At 42.0% G+C, this 18817-nt stretch overlaps 2 protein-coding genes across 6 annotated transcripts in view; both read right to left on the bottom strand.

Moving 5' to 3' along the window:
* LOC121678479 (complement factor H-like) overlaps window positions 1-834 on the bottom strand; it is a 63851-nt gene extending 63017 nt beyond the window's left edge. The window contains exon 1 of one of the 2 annotated variants that reach the window (XM_042058079.1): window positions 706-834. In XM_042058079.1, the coding sequence (XP_041914013.1) occupies window positions 706-713 (8 nt within the window). In that variant the 5' untranslated portion in view covers window positions 714-834. The remainder of the gene's footprint in view (window positions 1-705) is intronic. The other variant, XM_042058080.1, reaches the window with a different exon arrangement.
* Window positions 835-4305: 3471 nt separating this feature from the next.
* LOC121678030 (carboxypeptidase N subunit 2-like) overlaps window positions 4306-18817 on the bottom strand; it is a 57958-nt gene continuing 43446 nt past the window's right edge. Inside the window, exons 4-6 of one of the 4 annotated variants that reach the window (XM_042057210.1) lie at window positions 15261-15380; window positions 6182-6249; window positions 4306-5589 (exon numbers count right to left, since the gene is read on the bottom strand). In XM_042057210.1, coding sequence (XP_041913144.1) covers window positions 5524-5589; window positions 6182-6249; window positions 15261-15380 — 254 coding nt within the window. In that variant the 3' untranslated portion in view covers window positions 4306-5523. The remainder of the gene's footprint in view (window positions 5590-6181; window positions 6250-15260; window positions 15381-18817) is intronic. The other 3 variants (XM_042057211.1, XM_042057208.1, XM_042057209.1) reach the window with 3 other exon arrangements.

The raw sequence follows: 18817 nt of genomic DNA, 5'->3' as shown, positions 1-18817 counted from the left end.
TGACACTATTTAAATTTAACATACATGCTTTTATCAGTGCCAGTTGTGCCGTTTCTGGTTTTGGTGCTTGCATGACTAACTAAGTTAGTTCACATGGTTTAGATCAGAACTACCTCTGTATCAATATATAAAAATAAATGTTAAGGTTAGATGGGTCTTGTGTGGCTTTGTATTTTAGGGCGGTGACAGAGACATGTTCTGATGAGGCTCTTGCCCTGAACGCTGTCTGTTGATAGATTTTGCAACATCTTGGGCAACATTTAAAGGCAAGTCATCTTGGACATTGAAGGGGAACAGTGGTGAATGAGGCAATGGCAATAGCATTGAGTAACAAATAACTATTGTGCAAGATGTATTCAGACAAGGTATGTGCTGCAAAATTTAAGATGAGAGTGTTCATAATATCAAGAATGTTGACAACTGTTATGATGTTACTATTATTATATCAATGAAAATAATTGATCATGGAAACCATTGCATCATGGATAACTTTGCATTTGCCATATTCATGAAGGGGATAGTTGCCTTCCACTGATCAGTTCAAACAAAGTATTCCTGACATTGTTTACTTTACCCCCATCACTGTTGATCATTGACCGGCAATCAATAGTATTCATGCCTGTATTCCTGTTAACCACATGACCCAAACTGTTTCGTAATAGTGCAGACAACTGCACTATTCATCCTACAGAATCCTGTACTCACCGATTCATCCAATGGGCCGTGCGCTAAGCAAAGTCATTCACACAGTTCAAACCCGTGGCTCTGGTCCTCTGTTGAGATCCACTGTGTGGGCTCCATAAGTAGACTACTAAGCAGCCTACCCTCTTCCTGTTTGTTTTTCCTTCCCTCTTTTTAGCACATCTAGCCCACATCTAGGTTGAGCTTGATAAACACAATTTATGCTGCTAACGCACCATCCTTCTATTCTGCTTTAACATGGAAAGTATTGCATAAACGTGAAATGTTGCAAAACCTTTCTTGAATCTTCTTGATGCACTATCAACAGCAAGAAGTGGTTAGGGTTAATCTTATCCTATAACAAATTAATCAGCATTTTCTAAGCATAGTTGTTTAAAAGTGGCATGTGGTGACTTTTTAGTTTGAAACACACAAAATTACCTATAAACTAGATGTACCGCAGAGCGGTACAAAATATGACCGCCGCCCAGTCCAGCACATTTTTTCCACAAAAATAAATCACGCTGAAAGGCCTACAGTATATGATTCTAACTGTCTCGCTAAATTGCATTATCCACACTCAATTCTCACTGGTATCTGCTAGACAACAAGTACCAAAACATGATTAGTTCATAGATTTCACATGTAAAATTCATTTTATACAAACCCACCCCCATCTTGCCTGTTCATAATTCTGAGAAATTCTTGAATTGTGTGCGTGTACACGTTTATGTTTATGTGTGTGTGCGTGCTTGTGTGTTTGCCTGTGTATGTGTGTTTGTGCATGTGCATGCATGCGTACATATGTCTACTGTGTGAGTACACTGTATGTGTCATACGTATGACTACTGTGAATGTATGTGTGTGCGTGTGTATCTGTTTATGCACATGTGTGCACATGGAATGGGTTAACATGACCCCTGGTGGCAAACATACGGAAAAAAATGGTCATCCTAGGCCCTACGGTTCTCAAGATATTCACAGAAAACTGTGTCTGCCCTACCCTCCTTTCGGGGGGTCCAGTCCAGCAGGGGGGCTACAGATCAAAACGAAAAACGATGGTTCCATGATATCCATGTGGGGTTACATGCCCACCAAGTTACGTGTACCCCGGTCTTTCAGAGTCCCGGGAATCCTTGTTGGTGTATGGTCACTAAATGTACACATAAATTATTTTATTGTAAGGCCCCCCATGAACGAAAGTTCACAAAACTGTATTTTACATGTGAAATCTATGAACTAATCATGTTTTGGTACTTGTCTAGCAGATACCAGTGAGAATTGAGTGTGCATAATGCAATTTAGTGAGACAGTTAGAATCTTATATGCCTTTCACCTTTTGTTTTTAGCCAGCAGCCAGACCAGCAGATACCCTAACTTTGTTGAATTACTGAAGCTAAGCAGGCTTAGTTAGTACTTGGATAAGAAACCTCCTTGGAAGAGTAGGTTCCTGCTGGAAGCGGGAAACAAATATCAATCCCAATGTCCTATTGCAGTGACAGGGACACTTTGCATGAATGTTAAATCCGAAGTATCCCGAGGTCTTTATGTGGTCGGATAGAGAGTCCAGAATGAATTTCATCAAGCCAGTACCTTTCCGGAAATGTTGCCATCTTTGCTGCCATCTTTAGGGGAAAGTCCGTAGGAGTCGATTGCCGAAATTCACAATTTCGTCGCCGTTAAAAAAAAAAAAAAAAAAACATTAGTCCAGTCCATACGACTTCATTTCAATTTCAAAAGAAATACTGGACTATGTTTTTTTTTTTTTTTTTTAAACCGCGACGAAATTGTGAATTTCCAGAGCGTGTTACTCCACACTTGGCAATCGACTCCTACGGACTTTCGCTTTAGGGACCCTCTACTCACTACCATGTAAGTGTAATGTTGTTTGGAACTGTAGAAGAGGTATAAAAATAGCGTTTTGTAGCGGCGAAATAATATGCCCTTCTCACTTCCACGCTAACGAGTTTTGACTAAAAACGGTAAAATCGAACTTTCTCAAAACATATCCGAATGACATGATTTTGATGTCAACTCAATGTGTGTACTCCCAATCATCCGTAAATTGATCTAAAGTGCATTTTACTCCGGATAATTCCTTTAAGCTTGAGTATGGATGCAATATCTCATAGCGTACCTAGTAAGAGGTCTGACCCTGGTGAGTGGCACAGATTCTGGGGCAGATGGAGGTCACATGTTTTGACGCAAGACAGCTAAATGCTGCACATGACATGTACCCACGGTGATCACATGATTGCACAAAGACTCATAGGTAGCCTATATGTTATTTTATCAACGAATAGAAAGCATCTTTTCTATATTCTGTTTGTGTTATGTTTATGTAGGACGTTTCCAATTTCTGGAAGAGGAAAAAAAAAATCTTCAGATTAAATAATTTGGCGGACCCCCTGCAGTACCTCCACGGACCCCAGGTATATCACGGCTCTAGGCCAGGGTATGGTAGATGTCACTCTTATTCATGGGCATTACACTTCAGCATTTTGATTGCTAAAATAGGACCCATTATATATTGACACAATAAACAAGCAATATACAGATGATAAGAGATATAAGGTGACGTGGTATAGTGCCATTCATATAAAATGAGAGGTGTGAATTTCTGAATGAGTTTCTATGTAAATATAGGTATAATTATATGGCATACTGGTCAGCTTTAAGGGTGGTGACAATAGGACAGAAGCTGTTTCTGTGTTTTGGTTGCTCTGGTATGGGAGGTTCTGTAGCTCCTGACATGCAAACTCGTCGCCATCTTGGATGAGTCTAGTGACCATAGTGTCTTCTGCAATTTCAGGAGTTTCACAGCTGAGTCTTTTGAGCTGCAGTCACCAGTGTAGAGAGAAGTTCAGTAGTGAGAGAACACATCCCATGGGGAGCACCAGTGCTTACTGTATGTATTCCAGAGGTGACTTCGCACAGCTCTACCAAAGATGTTTGATTTCTCGTTTCAACCCTCTCTGTCCTTACTATTTCCTGTTGTTTTGATACTATGCAGCCACATCTATTAGCAGAAAAGCTAATTCACCAGTTTAAACCAGAAGTCAACCGGGCTGGCTGGACACTGGACTTCTTGACTTACAAATCTCAATGTTATAGACATAGTGCTTTGGGTCTTCTGTGCATGCATTTGGAGATTTAGCAACATTTCACTTATTATGCAATAGTTTCCATGCAGATAAAAGCAGAATACCAACAAGGAGGAAGTGTCCTTCAGCAAACACCAAAACAAACAAAAGTTCAAAAGAGGAAGGAAAAAAGTGACCAGGAAGAGGGTAGGCTTCTGCTAAAGTAGTAAAGGTGCTATTTAGAGGTTTTTAGTTTAATTTGTCTAGAAATACCAATGGGGAGGAATGAAGGAAGAATGGTTTTGTCAGAATGATGATGCCAGTTATTTAAATGCTGTTTTTAGTTTAAAGCAACCAAAAATGCCCCACATAACTATACCTACTGGCGAATGCATAGAACACAACAATCCTATGGTTTGTGTACCCTGTAGCCTCGTTTTGGTTTGCAATGGCTTCCGCCTGAATAAGGCAAATTGGTCTATGTAAGTCCCTTTAGGTAAAAGTGTCAGATAAACACATCAATAAATAAAGATAGAGAAGACAGTGGTTGGAGTTGACCAATTGTTTTTATTGTCCACATACAAGTTGTAAAACAGGTTGAACAGAATTTAGTAAAATAAAAACAGTGAATCAAACACAAAATAATACAAAAGCATTTCCAACATCTGAGTTCCTTGAAAGCTAACTAAGTAAAATAGTTTAGTAGGCTACTAGGAGGTGTATGGTTCTTATCAATAGGTTTTTATTATAGACTGTACTATACATATATGTCTGTACAAGTCACTATGGATATTAGCTTAATTTTTCCACATCTTCCTATGGTCAAGATAAACAATGTCATGAAGAAAGAACTAGATACATTGCTTTGACTAAATATATATACAGTTAACCAAGGCAATGTAGTTAACAATCATTAAATCTACAATGATTTTGTAATAAATCAAGCAATGAATTAAAAAAATCATTCTGTATGCTCTTGCCTCTTATGGTCCTAATTTTAAATGATATCAAAGTAGAAAGTCTAAAGTCTAACTACACCTTGCTTGCTAAAGGGATATTTCACCATTTGGAGAATTACACTGATTTTTACCTTTCTCAAGTTCATCCAGGCGTTCTCTGGCAATACCACTTTTAGCTCCAGCCTAGCATCATTGAATCGGATTAGACCATTAGTACTCAATGATGACTCAATGATAGTGCAGATAACACACTACTCACACTAAACGGGTGCCACTTCCAGTAAGTGTTTTGATATAAGTGTTCCTTTTGGGACAATACTAACTATTAAAAAGAGTGGGCATTATGGAAGTAAGGTGTGAGACACAGCCAATGTGTTGAGCATACTGTATGCAGACCATGCAGAGTAATTTGTCTCTTTAAGGTGTCAATCAATTTCGATGATTCATTCTGTGTGCAGCCTTTAGCAGTCATCTTTGCCCCACTTGGCCATTTGTATAATTATGTGAGGGAAAAGGAAGTGGACAAATACAGTAATATGCTGCCCCAAACATGTTAGCAGACAGCTACCCTGAACTGCATAGTCCTCCTTTAATAAAATAAAAAATATATTTTTAAAAACATATCCGATCACCTGCCTCTTTGCAGGCTTTGCAGTATATGGTTACAACATACATCTGTATCATTCAAGTTCATTTTGTTTGAAGAGCAAATAGGCTAACATAAAAAGTAATATTATATCAGTGAATATGAATGCTTTGTATAACCACTATGTGTACAGGATTTCATCCATTTTTCTCTGTTATGATAGCACTGCTGGATGCTCTGGAGGAGAAATCGTCTCTGGAAGTTCGTGGACATACAATAACTGAAACACAAACATTTTAATGTAACAGATAAGTTATTGTCAGTACCTCTGCTTGAACTCTTGGTTTTGCCTCCCCCTATCTGCCATTGTTCTGACCCATTTATGCAGGATTTAAAGGAGAATTCTGGTGTGATGGCCCTAAAGTGTGTTGAAATATGATACCGAGTGTGAACGTATAGCTCATCTCGGCTTGTCCCCTGCACTCAGAAATCTGGCGCTAGTTAGCCGATGCTACCAACAGTTTTTCGATGGGGGTGCCTCAGGCATCGGCCTAGCAAGCGGTAAAGTGTAACACAACGCTCAGACAAGATGTTCCCTCTCCTCTTAGGTTGGAGGATGCAGTGAATAGAATAGAATAGAATAGACTTGCTTGTCTTGTAAAGCATGAATAAAACAGACTTGACTTGGCCCTGCGCCTCTCGTATCTCGTGGTGATGTTGAGTGATCGGAAATGGACTTCAATGGCCTCTCGGCCAGACGGACTTGCAGAGCAAATTCCAAATTTGCCAAAGGTTTGTATGGGTATTCCCTGGCTAATTTTACACAGCAAATGGGTTTGCACATAGGAAACAAAGATGATGAAAAATGTTACCTTGCAGTTGTCTTCATCTACTAGTTTTATGGGTTGGAGTCTGGGATCCACGGGACGTACACTGTACCCTAAAATGGTGAAAAAGTGTTAGTGACATCCTCAAAGCACATTCCGCACACTGTGTGTGTATGTGTTCTATTTTTTTTGACATACTGTAACCTAGACTAATTTATTTAATTTCAATAGCAATGTAAATCTGACACTGAAGAACAAATATAGAGACCAGGACATATATTTTATTCACTAATATGCCATTTGTAAAACTAAAAAAAGTTTCTAAAACAACTCTTGAGCTCAAACTCAGAATATTAACATAATGGTAGCTTTCCTCCTGCACAGATATGAGAACCAGTGTTGTGTGGTTACGAGTCATAAAAAAATATTGTAAAAATATTAAATATTATAAGATATTCGGGTCATTTGCGGGCGGGTCCGTTCAAATTGATTAAATATATATATTTTTAAAAATACTTAAAGTATCACGAGAAGGCTAACATCAATATTAAACTCATAATTGCTTTTCAAATATAGGCTATCATTGGTTGCAGCATTGCCAGTCAAAGCTAAAAGTGGCGGTAAGGGAGAAGCTGAAGACTGGGGAGTGGAAACTCCAAAAACACACCAATAGAAAGAGCAAAGTGTGGGAATCGTTTGCAGAGGTGGTTAAAGAGGACGACGTGAGTGCTGGCTTTGTCATGTGCTCTTCATGCGATACAATTTACACATTTGATAGCCACAAAACTGGCTCGACATAAATGCGGTAGGGTTAGCCTTCCCAGCCTAATAGAGTAACATCACCCAGACCTCAAACCATAGATGCCTTAATGCGCGCTGACAATAAGAAAATTCCACTCCAAGTTAAGAGCAAATTTGTGGATGATTGCGTGGACTTCTGTTGTACAGACCTGCGACCCTTTGATATTGTTTCGGGGGAAGGTTTTACTACAGTGGCCCAGGGTCTCATCAACACTGGAGCACGTTATGGATCAGTCGACGCAAATGCAGTCATTCCACATAGACAGGCTGTGTGTGATCGAGCTAAAAGAAGATTGGAAGCTGGCAAGTCGTGTTATGTGCACAGTGGAATTTGATTCCACAATGCCCAAAACAGCAATCAACATCCACAAACAGATTAATGACGAGCTATCTTCATATGGAATCTCATTTGATCAAGTGGTGCTCGTGAGTGACCAGGGTTCTAACATAAAAGCCGCCCTCAAAAATTATCACTGGATTCCATGCTCAGTCCACGTTCTGAACACAGTCCTGAAACATACATTCAGTGGATCTGACATTAAAGAGGTCACGGAGATGATGGACGCGTGTAAGGGCATTGTCAAATACCTGAAAAAGGCCAGTGCGACTAGCCTGGCTAGCGCCACCACTTCTCAATGAGACGTGGTCTGGGAACCAAACGTTCATTTTCTCGTATTTGAAAAAAAATGCCCAGATCCGTTTATTGGGTGCCACGGATGTCTATCAAATGCGTCTGTGCATAGCTCATCATCGTCTTGCTTTCCCCCCTGTTCTGTGATTGGTTCCCTATCTCAGGCGAAAATTTGCTCCATGGTCTCCAGGCTGCCTTAGCAGCGTGAATCAAATTGCGCGCAAGGCAGCATGGGAACACCCAGGCTACAGTGCGACCACAACTCTACCATATGCCTTAGTTCAAGAATGTGAGACTCGCTGGAATAGTAAAATAGACATGCTGAAATCCGTGAGTAAGCAATATAGGGACATTTACGAGTTACTTGAAAGCAGGGGACAGTCTGAGCGTATGGAAGGTGTTTATCAAAACACGCTCACGTCCGTGATAGATTTTTTGGAACCTTTCAAGAAAGCATCCGAGCAGTTCCAGGGAGAGGACTACCCCACATCAGGGCTCTCAAGTGTCACGCATTGAGCGTGATAGTCACTCATTTCAGTCTTTTGTCACGCTCTCCCGCCACACATTGTATTTCTCACGCAGAAAAACTATTTATATATTTAATATGCTGCCGCAGCGCCCAAATTGTCTCTGGCCGCGCCGCTCTCACTATGGAACCGGCAGGAATCAAGCGCGTCTGTCCTGGAGTTGAGCCTGCCACTTATCAGCCAATAAGAAATAACGAGAGGGCTACACAATAGCCAATCAAAAATAGCTCTGCTGTATCTGGTAAGAGTTAACGCAACAACCAATGAAAAACGTGTATTATTGAACGTTAACCTGTTACTTCATCCAAGTTTCGTTCACCTTGGAGCTTCGAGCATCAGTTCATGGTTTCAGCACAGAGTAAGTCATCTTTTAATGTTACAACAAATCCACAACTTGTTTGACACAAACAATGACAATGTGACTGCTGCTATAGAGAATGTTTCCCAGATAATTAGCATCAGTTGTTCATGACTGTCTGTAACTTAGACAACAGTTTCACAGCCTGTTCATTGACAACACTTGCTCAGAACAAGTAGCCTATGCCTAGTCATACTTTCGTTCACACGATGACTGACATATTGTCACATTCTAAACATCTCTCTCTCCAAATAGGCTTAATCAAATTAAAGTGTATTGCATAGCCTATTGTTATAGGTCACTTTTAAAATCATGTCATATTATATAATTATATCCTGGCCATGGATACATTAATCATTGCATCTGTATTCAAAAATGTCAGGTATAAAAAGCAATTAAGCATCCTCTCATTCACCCTGAGAGGAAAGCCCCCTAAAAGGTCCAGGTTAGTGGATGCTCAGAGGTGGTGAAAAGGCCCATTATTGATTTGTTAGTGCCATGTGTCAAATCTTTTCTTTTGCAAATCTGAGCAATTATAAATTATACTTTTGCCCCATTTTGACTGAGGAGGGCATTGCTCCTACATACTTTAGCCAATAATCAAATGCCTGCTCTCTTTTGGAAAGCTGAGGCACTGTCGGAAAACAATTAGAATAACTGTGTGATGTACTGACACAAAGTTACAAAGGCTAGATTATTCTTTTTCTACCGGATAACAAGCATCTTTGAACTGACCACATTTCAGCCCTCTAGGTCTTGACTTGATATGACTTGAGTCCTAGCATTAGGTCTTGTCGTGCTGTGTGCAAAAGTAGATCAATATAGAATGACAACATGAGTACTTTAGACCATTATTTGCCAAGGTATGCTCATGTATTTTGTAAAATGCCCTATGAAAACTCCCATAGGACTTTGGGTTATCCAAAATGCATACTGGCAATCAAATGCTTGCTGCATATGAACCCCTTATAAGCATAATCTTGGCCTCAAATGAAAGGTAACACTAAATATGGAATAATTAAAAAAAATACAAATCTATTATTCTATTATCTATTATATCTACACATTTCTATTTCAATTCAATTGGTGTGTATAAGATGGGCTATATTTCTGCACAACTAATATTGGATCAACTGGTAACCGACCTGGGTCTGGTGTATGCTAGCTGGTGATGCTAGTTGCGTGTGTAAATCCTCACTCCCCTAACCTTAAGAACGGCTCTAACCGCTGAGTTGGAAGCTTGGGCTTTTAGCTCAGTAGTTAGAGCGCTCGACTCCCATGCCGGTGTGTGTTGAGGTGGCGGGTTTGAGGGCGGTGAGCAGCGGACGAAACGACCTCTGTTACACTGGAACATCTGAAGGCATATTATTAACAGCAACAAAATGTTGTAGTATTACTAATTACACCCCCATTCTCGCAACCCGTCTGACCAGCCACCACTTTAACCCTCGGACGGGGGGGGGGGGGATGTCACTCTAGCCCGTCCTCAAAACTTGAGAGCCCTGCCACATTGCATTTGGTGATGCTGTGGTTTTACAAACTGGGTGCACACTGCCAACCAGTCTTTGGAGACCCAGAGTATATGGTTCTGCTCCGTAGCCGGGCATTTGCTCTACTCCATGAAAAGTTAATCATCACAGACACGCAAAAGATCGCACTCTTCCTCTGTCCCCGGTTCAAAAGTCTCAGAATGATGACCGAGAATAAAAGGACAAATGTCCACAGCATCATTGGTGACCTCATTCACCCTGTCTCTTATGAAGCAGCGGACTCTCCTGAGATTCCGACTACGAGCACTTCAGCACCACAAAGATCTACAGGCGAGGGTAAGTGGCTGCGTTATTATTGATGAATGGGGTATTTGAATTTGAGGCTTGTAAATTACATTATTGACAAAGGTTGGCTATTATGTCTTCCATAGACGTCACTGGAAGTCAGAGAGAGAAAAGACCCAGAGTGGACTTTGCAGAATGGGCCGATGATTCCTGTGCTGATGTAGGCCTACAGGATGAATTGGAGAGGTACCATGCAGCGCACTTTACACCGGATGACTGTGATGAGGACCGGTTGCTTGAATTTTGGGAGAGACAGGCGCACACCTTCCCGAGGCTCCGTGCATTGGCAAGGAGGATCCTCTGCATTCCAGCTTCAAGTGCAGCCAGTGAGCGCACATTCAGCTCTGCAGGCCGTGTCATCGAGGCTAGAAGAAACCGCCTCAACCCAGAGACAGTTGACGCAATATTATTTCTCCACAGCGCGAGGAAAGCTAAAAAAGAGTAGGCCTAGGCTACTGTAGCCTATTTTCTTTTCTTACAAAATTGAATGCAATTGGGCCTATGCAGCATGCACTGCTATCTTTTGTGTTTATCTTCTGTGTTAGGCTACCAGCTTATTTTGACCAACAGTCGGCACCTTTTAGCCTTCTTTTTTAAGCCCAGCTAGGCTTGTTAGGTTCCTGTTTTAGTTTTATGAATATATTTTGTGAATATTTTCTGCACATTGTAGCCTATAGGACTAGGTCTTAGGCTAATTGTTTTGGTCCGTTGATGAAGACGTTAAAGAGTTTCTTAGAAAAATTCTAAGCCTGCATTTTTTGCTTGGGAGAGCTTCAATTAGGCATTTATGTGACGAACGGCTGTAACAGAATTTGTAGTGGAAAATCCTTAATTATTTTCAATGTTGAGTCATATAGCCTAATTTTTGGGTGAATGCTGACGTGGGACAAAAAAAAAACTAAACGCAGGTTTCCCAACTGCTGCGCAATCATTATATAACTTGAATTAAAGGAGAATTCCGGTGTGATATTGACCTAAAGTGTATTGAAACATGATACCGAGTGTGAACGTATGTCTCATAGCCCATCTCGACTTGTCCCCTGCACTCCAAAATCTGGCTATCCAAGTGGAAATGCATGGATTCCAGTTTCTTCCAGTAGCAGCAACTGGAATCCATGCATTTCCACTGAATTATTTTTGGAATCTGATCCCTTATCATAGCTGTTCATTCTTACTCGTTGCTCGACTTATCGTGACTAAATTCAAGATGGCTGCAAACGCTAAACTTTGTGAAGATACTGTCTGTATAAATCGTCTTGTAAAGCGCTGAAAACGTTGCTACCATTTCACACCACGTAGGCCTATCTATGCGAGGCCGGGTTTTCGGCAATGACTGCAACTAAGACCAAATTGCGCAATCGACTGGACATTTCAAACACACTAAGGGTGTCACTATCTTCCATCACCCCCAGATGGAACCTTCTTGTTGCAGGGAAACAAGCACAGGGCTCCCACTGATTATATTCGTAATGCACGTTTAGTTCCCATGTTTTGCTCCTATATTTTGTTAAACATGTTCACACTTGATAGATGTAGCTTCAAGTTGTTCAATATTCATAGTTCATATTGTTTAATTTTCACTTCTTCAAGTTCACGTTTTTCACATGTTTAAGAGTTGGTTACCTTCACTGTTCATACATATAGACTAGGCAGGATTTTGGAAAATGTGCTTATTTAAAGTCCCGAAGGCAAATCATGTTAATTTTTGGCATACAACATTTTTAGGGGTTTTGAAGGGTGCTGAATTCAAATCTTCTGTATGCCAGGCTCAAAAATGTCCCATAATGCCTCAAAATGGAGAAATCCAATATGGCCGCCGCCACCAGGTCAAAATCTAATTAATCACTTATCTTTTGGACTGTACAAGGTAAAAACCTGAATACAATGTGCTTTTATAGGTTTTCACATATAGGGAATTCAATGCCATGCTCAGATTTAAGATCAAGACTAGAGAAAATGCTTGAAATTAATGTACATGGTTAAAATTGTTGTCTCGGATAATGAATAATTCATGAAAAAAGAGGACCATGAAACAAGTTGATGGCTTTCTGAAGAATTTACTTGAAACATGTTTAGAAGCAAGGTTGATTACCATATTTTAACTATGTATTTAATAATGCATATTTACCTATTTATTTAGTAATTAATCCATTTTATTCTATTTAATCTCTATTTAAATCTAACTTCTTGGTATGAAGAGGTACTGTAGGTTACACACTTAGGCTATCCTAATCATCCTCATCCTCCTCCTCCCCAGCAGTGTTCTGACAGGTGCTGCTGCAGCTGCATGACTCCATGCAACTGCAGCGCTGGCTTAGACATCCCTTGAAGCAACCACAGGAGGTGATCTCCTTACAAGCTTTTGGAATTGGTGGAAGAGATAGTAGCTGTGGCACTAACTGATCATGCACATTTGGATGGCCTGATAAGTGTGTGTTGTGTTTGGACCACCAACATGCTTTCTTGGTAAGGGACGCCCCCCAGTCGTGCATGAATTGTTTTATTATGCCTATGCACACCAGGGAAGCCCGTTGTCGTTTTTTCTCTGGTAAACGTGCGGGTTCTCCTTTTTCCGAGGGTCCGTCAAGGCAAGATGGCAAGAGTAGCCAGGGGGCTTGGGGAGTCCTCAGCAGCCTCACAAGCCTCACTGTTTTCTCTTAGCACAAGGCCTGCAGTTCCCCAACCTACTCCTTCGACCAGTCCGCATGAGCTGGAGGAGGAAGATGAGGAGGCCATTGTGGACGTTTAGACTGTTCTCTCGTCTGAGGGAGAGGAGCTACCTTGTGCAATGCCCTGTGCAGCCAGCCTCGTGGGAGGCGAGCTGGTCCGTCTGTTTGAGGAGGTCGTTGGCAGGGCATCCAGGGCTTTTGATATTCCCCTTCCAGAGAAGCCCCTTGCCTCTGCGTCTAGGTTCCACACAGACATGATTGAGCGCCCAGTGGCGGCGCTCATTCCCCTCCTACCAGACTTTAGCGACTTGGTCTGTCGCCAGTTTTCCTCCCCAACTACTTTTAGGTGGTCGTAGGTGGTCTGGCCAGGCTAAGGTGCTTTCCAACATGCAGGGCTGATAGGTTGTGGCTCGCTCCCCCCAGTGGATCAAGCTTTGAAGCCCCTCTTCTCCTCCCCCAACTCCCTCTTTGGTGGTCCCTCCTGCCTCAGTGCCAATGGCAGTACTATGGAGGCTCTGCTAGCAGTGCCGGTGATCCCACTCTTTTGAGAGAGCTCCAGTCAGCCTCTGTGTGCCTCGCTGCAGTGTCGAGCAGGCAGTGGCATCGGGCTGCTCCTTGGCTCAGTTCTGAGTAGCTAGACGCCATCTCTGGCTGTCTCAATCTCAGCTCCAGCAGGCAGACAGAGAGCGTCTTTTGAGAGTGCCGGTGGAGCCTGGGTCCATGTTCGACCCACAGGCAACCACCCTGTTGCAGCAGGCGCGTAACAGCTGGCGCTGTGCAGAAGAGGTGTCAGGGTCTCTTAGCAGGCGTACCAGGGGCGCTAGGCGCCATAGAGCATTCACGCCTCAGCTAACACCTACCTTGGGGCATCCGTCTTGGGGGCCGACTGATCTCAGGCAGCAGCTTCAAGCATCCCAGGGGCGGGGTAGCCGCCCACAACCTGGCTGGGGGGGCCAGCGTGCTAGTGCCCGTGGCCTCTCCAGGCGCCATCGTCGTTCCTTACAATCTCCGAGCCAGCCAGCCTCGCCTCTCAGCTCGATGCATGAAGGCTTGGCTGGCCTTAGGAGCAGATCCATGGGTGCTCTCCACCACGCTCAGACCTTACGTGCAGAGCTGTCCACCTCCTGCTAGAGCCCTACAGAATCACCTCCAGCAGGTCACTGGTGTGAATGTCTCTGGCCACACTGTCAGAAACAGACTTCATGAAGGTGGCCTGAGGGCCCGATGGCCTCTAGAGGGACCTGTGCTCACTGCCCAGCACCGTGGAGCTCATTTGACATTTGCCATAGAATACAAAATTGGCAGGTCTGCCACTAGCGCCCTGTGCTTTTCACAGATGAGAGCAGGTTCTGCGGGACTGTGATGCTCTATAGAGCTGGTAAGTCCCGCCCTTTCCGCTATCCCCGCTGGACCTCTAGATTGAAAAATCGTTAATGCAAGTGAATGTGAGAAAATAATTATTTTCTGGTCCCGTTTGAATTTTGCCATGAATGTGAACATATGTTGTCTGTGAATTTTTAATATAAATTTTCGTGTAAAGATTGCTAACTTTCCGCTAGACGACAGCTAACTAGTTTCCCATAACAACCATCAGTTGGTCGAGATGTAGAGGGTTATTAAGATCGACTTTGAACACAGTGAACCATACAACTTTACAATCACACTGTATCATAGTGTTAATGTGTTGAGTGAAGCTAGACATGTTTCGAATATTTTTGTTACCATGTGTGTTTATTCCTGCCGTTACAAAAACTAGCATCTCAGTTAATGTTAGCGATTAGAGCTAGCTCACGTCACAGGCGACATGTAGTCTTTCTCGTTATGTCTTTTCCACAACTGATAGCCGAATAATCATATAATATACTGTCAAACTCGTAACATCATCGCCTACCCATTATATTGGACAAGGAAGGGCAGGCTATTAATCACAAATGTGGTCTATGACAGCAGACCAGGCAATCATGTATAAGATTACATAAATTGTCTGGCTCCTGATAGCTATAGCTGAGAACTCAGAGGAGGGAATCAATATCTGCTTTTATTATTTTTTTTAATCAAATTGGAAAAGTCAAACCATATTGTCTAGTTGTGCTACTGTTTGAGATTAAATGAAAATGAATTATTGACATGTGAAGTTGCATTTTGTGAATGCAGTTTTGGCTTGAAAATGTAATCAAAGATGGTTCCGAAAGACTGAGGGGAACTATCCCAACAACATAGATGTACCACATAGCGATAAAAAATATGACCGCGGCTCAGTGTGTGTATGTGTGTGTGTGTTCATGTGTGTGTTTGTGACTTACCCCTGGTGCGTGTGTACAGTCGTGCAAGAATGAACAGAAACAACAGCGTGAGAAGTGGAGCGATGGTAGCCAAAATTATTCTACTAACATTGGACCAGTTGTGTTTCATAGTTCCATCTACTGAGAAAGCACAAGGGGAGAGAAAGGGTAAGGGGAGGGGGGGTGGCAGGGACAAGGACAAAATATCACTTTGGGTTAGGTCTACAACGGGGAACAACAGGTGTGTTTCACCTCTTGACATAACCGTATGAGGGTGGGTCACTAGAGGGAGATCGGACGCAATTCTTACTGCTCTGGGGTCTGTTTCCCAAAAGCATAGTTTTCACTTCCTTGGTAGTGTCACAGCCAAATGTGAGTCTGTAGATTTGAATTGAGCATGCACAAACACTTACACACAATATAAGCTTCATATTGTCACATGTCGTGTTTTTAATTTTTGAAAAGTAAAGAGATTTGTTAGCTCTTACTAAAATGTGACCGACATACAACCGAATATCAACACCGTATTTCTGTATCGTTAACCTGTGACTCAAATAGTCCAAGTACACAATACAAATAGTGATTCATGAGCATTCAGAATACAGTCGCAGTACAATTGTGTAATTGTATTGGAAATGTACTTAAAAGGCATCACACTAACTAATAATAGTATAGCAGTGTATTTTGAATACACTCATAGCATTCTCATTTCAACCCCAAATCAGAAAAAGTTGGGACGTTGTGTAAAATGCAAATAAAAACAGAATGTGATAATATGCAAGTCTTGAAACCCCATATTTAGCAGCAAAAAGGACATAGACAACATATAAAATGTTGAAAATGAACATTTGGACTATTTCATGGAAAATATAGCCTATGATCATTTTTAATTTGATGCCAGCAACATGTTTCAAAAAAAGTTCGGAGAGGGAATATTTACCATTGTGCTGCTTCACCAAGTCATTTAAAGGAGAATTCCGGTGTGATATTGACCTAAAGTGTATTGAAACATGATACCGAGTGTGAACGTATGTCTCATAGCCCATCTCGACTTGTCCCCTGCACTCCAAAATCTGGCGCTAGTTAGCCGATGCTACCAACAACTTTTTCAGTAGTGGTGCTTCGGCATCGGGCTAGCCATGCAAATAAATCACTGTTTTACACCCATTTACGAGGCTCAATGTATCTCCACACTTCATTGGTAGACTTCCTAGGGCCCTGACATTTAAAACGAGACATTGAGAACTTTGAAAAAGCACTGGTAGTTTACTTACAAGACGATTTATACAGACAGTATCTTCACGAAGTTTAACGTTTGCAGCCATCTTGAATTTAGTCACGATAAGTCGAGCAACGAGTAAGAATGAACAGGTATGATAAGGGATCAGATTCCAAAAATAATTCAGTGGAAATGCATGGATTCCAGTTTCTTCCAGTAGCAGCAACTGGAATCCATGTATTTCCACTGAATTATTTTTTGAATCTGATCCCTTATCATAGCTGTTCATTCTTACTCGTTGCTCGACTTATCGTGACTAAATTCAAGATGGCTGCAAACGCTAAACTTCGTGAAGATACTGTCTGTATAAATCGTCTTGTAAGTAAACTACCAGTGCTTTTTCAAAGTTCTCAATGTCTTGTTTTAAATGTCAGGGCCCTCGGAAGTCTACCAATGAAGTGTGGAGATACATTGAGCCTCGTAAATGGTGTAAAACAGTGATTTATTTGCATGGCTAGCCCGATGCCGAAGCACCACCATTGAAAAAGCTGTTGGTAGCATCGGCTAACTAGCGCCAGATTTTGGAGTGCAGGGGACAAGCTGAGGTGGGCTATGAGACATACGTTCACACTCGGTATCATGTTTCAACACACTTTAGGTCAATATCACTCCAGAATTCTCCTTTAAAAGACGGAGGAGGATAAAATTTCCTATCCGACCTACGGAAAACAAGATGCCGCGGAAATGGAGAGTGCTGCGGATGTGTGCCGCTGTCCAATGATGGGAGCAATGCAATAGCGATATGTTATTTAAAAAAAAAAAAAAAATTTTTTAATGTTGATGTCAAGATCCAAAGTTGTGCCGCTTCTGATTGGTGAGCACGTCAGTGCAGTGTCGTGTTTCACTAACCGTCACACAAGAAGACGACATAAATAATTGCAGCTTGCAATTAGATAATGCATTGCGATGCGATAAACGATTGTATGAGATGCGATAATAGCAAACATTTTAATAAGCTGTCAATAGGGATGGGGGGTGGTGGTGATCACTCCCTCCTGTCAGTGTTGGCATGGAATGAAACAATAAACCGGTGTTCAAGGAGTGTCATTAATATATTTTGGCTGTAGACTGGGGTTTGAGGGCCTGCTGAGAGTGAACTTAGCGCAACTGCCTACAAAGCACTGCTTGCTGGCGAAGTGCTAATTTTAAAACATACGGATAACCAGTCATTGTAACCAAATATGACTTGAGTTTATTTGCAAAGCTTATATCAGTGAACTAGCTTGTTGCTATACCCTGCAGTAGCTACTTGAATCTACTTGACCAATCACCCTTGCTCCTTGCTGTCTGCATCGCCTGACGCGAATTACAAATGTGTACTATCGCTTTAATAATTCATGACGTCTGCGACGCAGCGCCATCGTTTAAACAGCCTGCAGAACGAGCCAGCGGAAATACTGGGCACTTAAGGTTGAGGCTTATCAGTTTGTTATAAGTAACTTAAATATCCAACAACGCTAGGATCAGTTTATGAGAAGTCACTGGGCAACTATAGGAAGTGAATGAACAAAACCTGTTTGTTTCCGATGCCAACACGGATTACGGATTGAGTGATCTTCGGAAGATTGGCCTCCGCTGGATAGTGGATACAAACTTCAGACGCTTGGCGTGGTGAGCCATGTTAGAATTTAGAGCATTTCGAGTCACCTGGATCATCTTGCGACGTGAAAACGCGGGCTTGGAGCAGCCTGATGTTAGAGCCTTGAAGTAGGCTGGGGTGTGTAGGCTATAGCATAATCGATAGTTGTAGCTTACCCTTGCTCTGTGCAGTGACCTGAAAACGCTGATGAACCAGGTGGCTGTAGCCCATGGACTGGATGTAGCTTTTGGATGGTTAGTAGTGAAAAGACTCAGCTCCATTACGTCTGCCTACCGAGGCTTTGCGACTCCAATAATTTTGCGAGCGTCGCGGCATGTGACGTATGGATAAGGAGGCCGGCTTAAATACCCTGGCGGCGGAAGACAGGTGAGTTAATTGCTGTCAATCATCCCTAAGGGCTCCTCCCGAACTTTGTTTAGAAAACATAATTTAATAATGCTCAACATTAGCACCACACTTCTGCAGTACTATGAATAGGGTCCCTACACATAAGTCACTGCCACTGCCACATACCACTGACAATGCTCAAAATATAACTGGATGTACCGCAGAACGATACAAAATAGTCCTGCACATTCTCTCTGCAAAAATAAATCATGCTTGTCAATTTGTCTCTATCTCCTAATCCATCCCTTACTCTTGCAACTTTTGTGTGTGTGTGTGTGTGTAGCCTGGCGGGCCATCCTATATCATTGAAAT

The sequence above is a fragment of the Alosa sapidissima genome, chromosome 12, assembly GCF_018492685.1.
Source record: "Alosa sapidissima isolate fAloSap1 chromosome 12, fAloSap1.pri, whole genome shotgun sequence".
In the NCBI taxonomy this organism is placed as follows: Eukaryota; Metazoa; Chordata; class Actinopteri; order Clupeiformes; family Clupeidae; genus Alosa; species Alosa sapidissima.
Note: the sequence above shows the minus strand (reverse complement) of the source record. Positions and strands in the feature narration are given on the sequence as shown.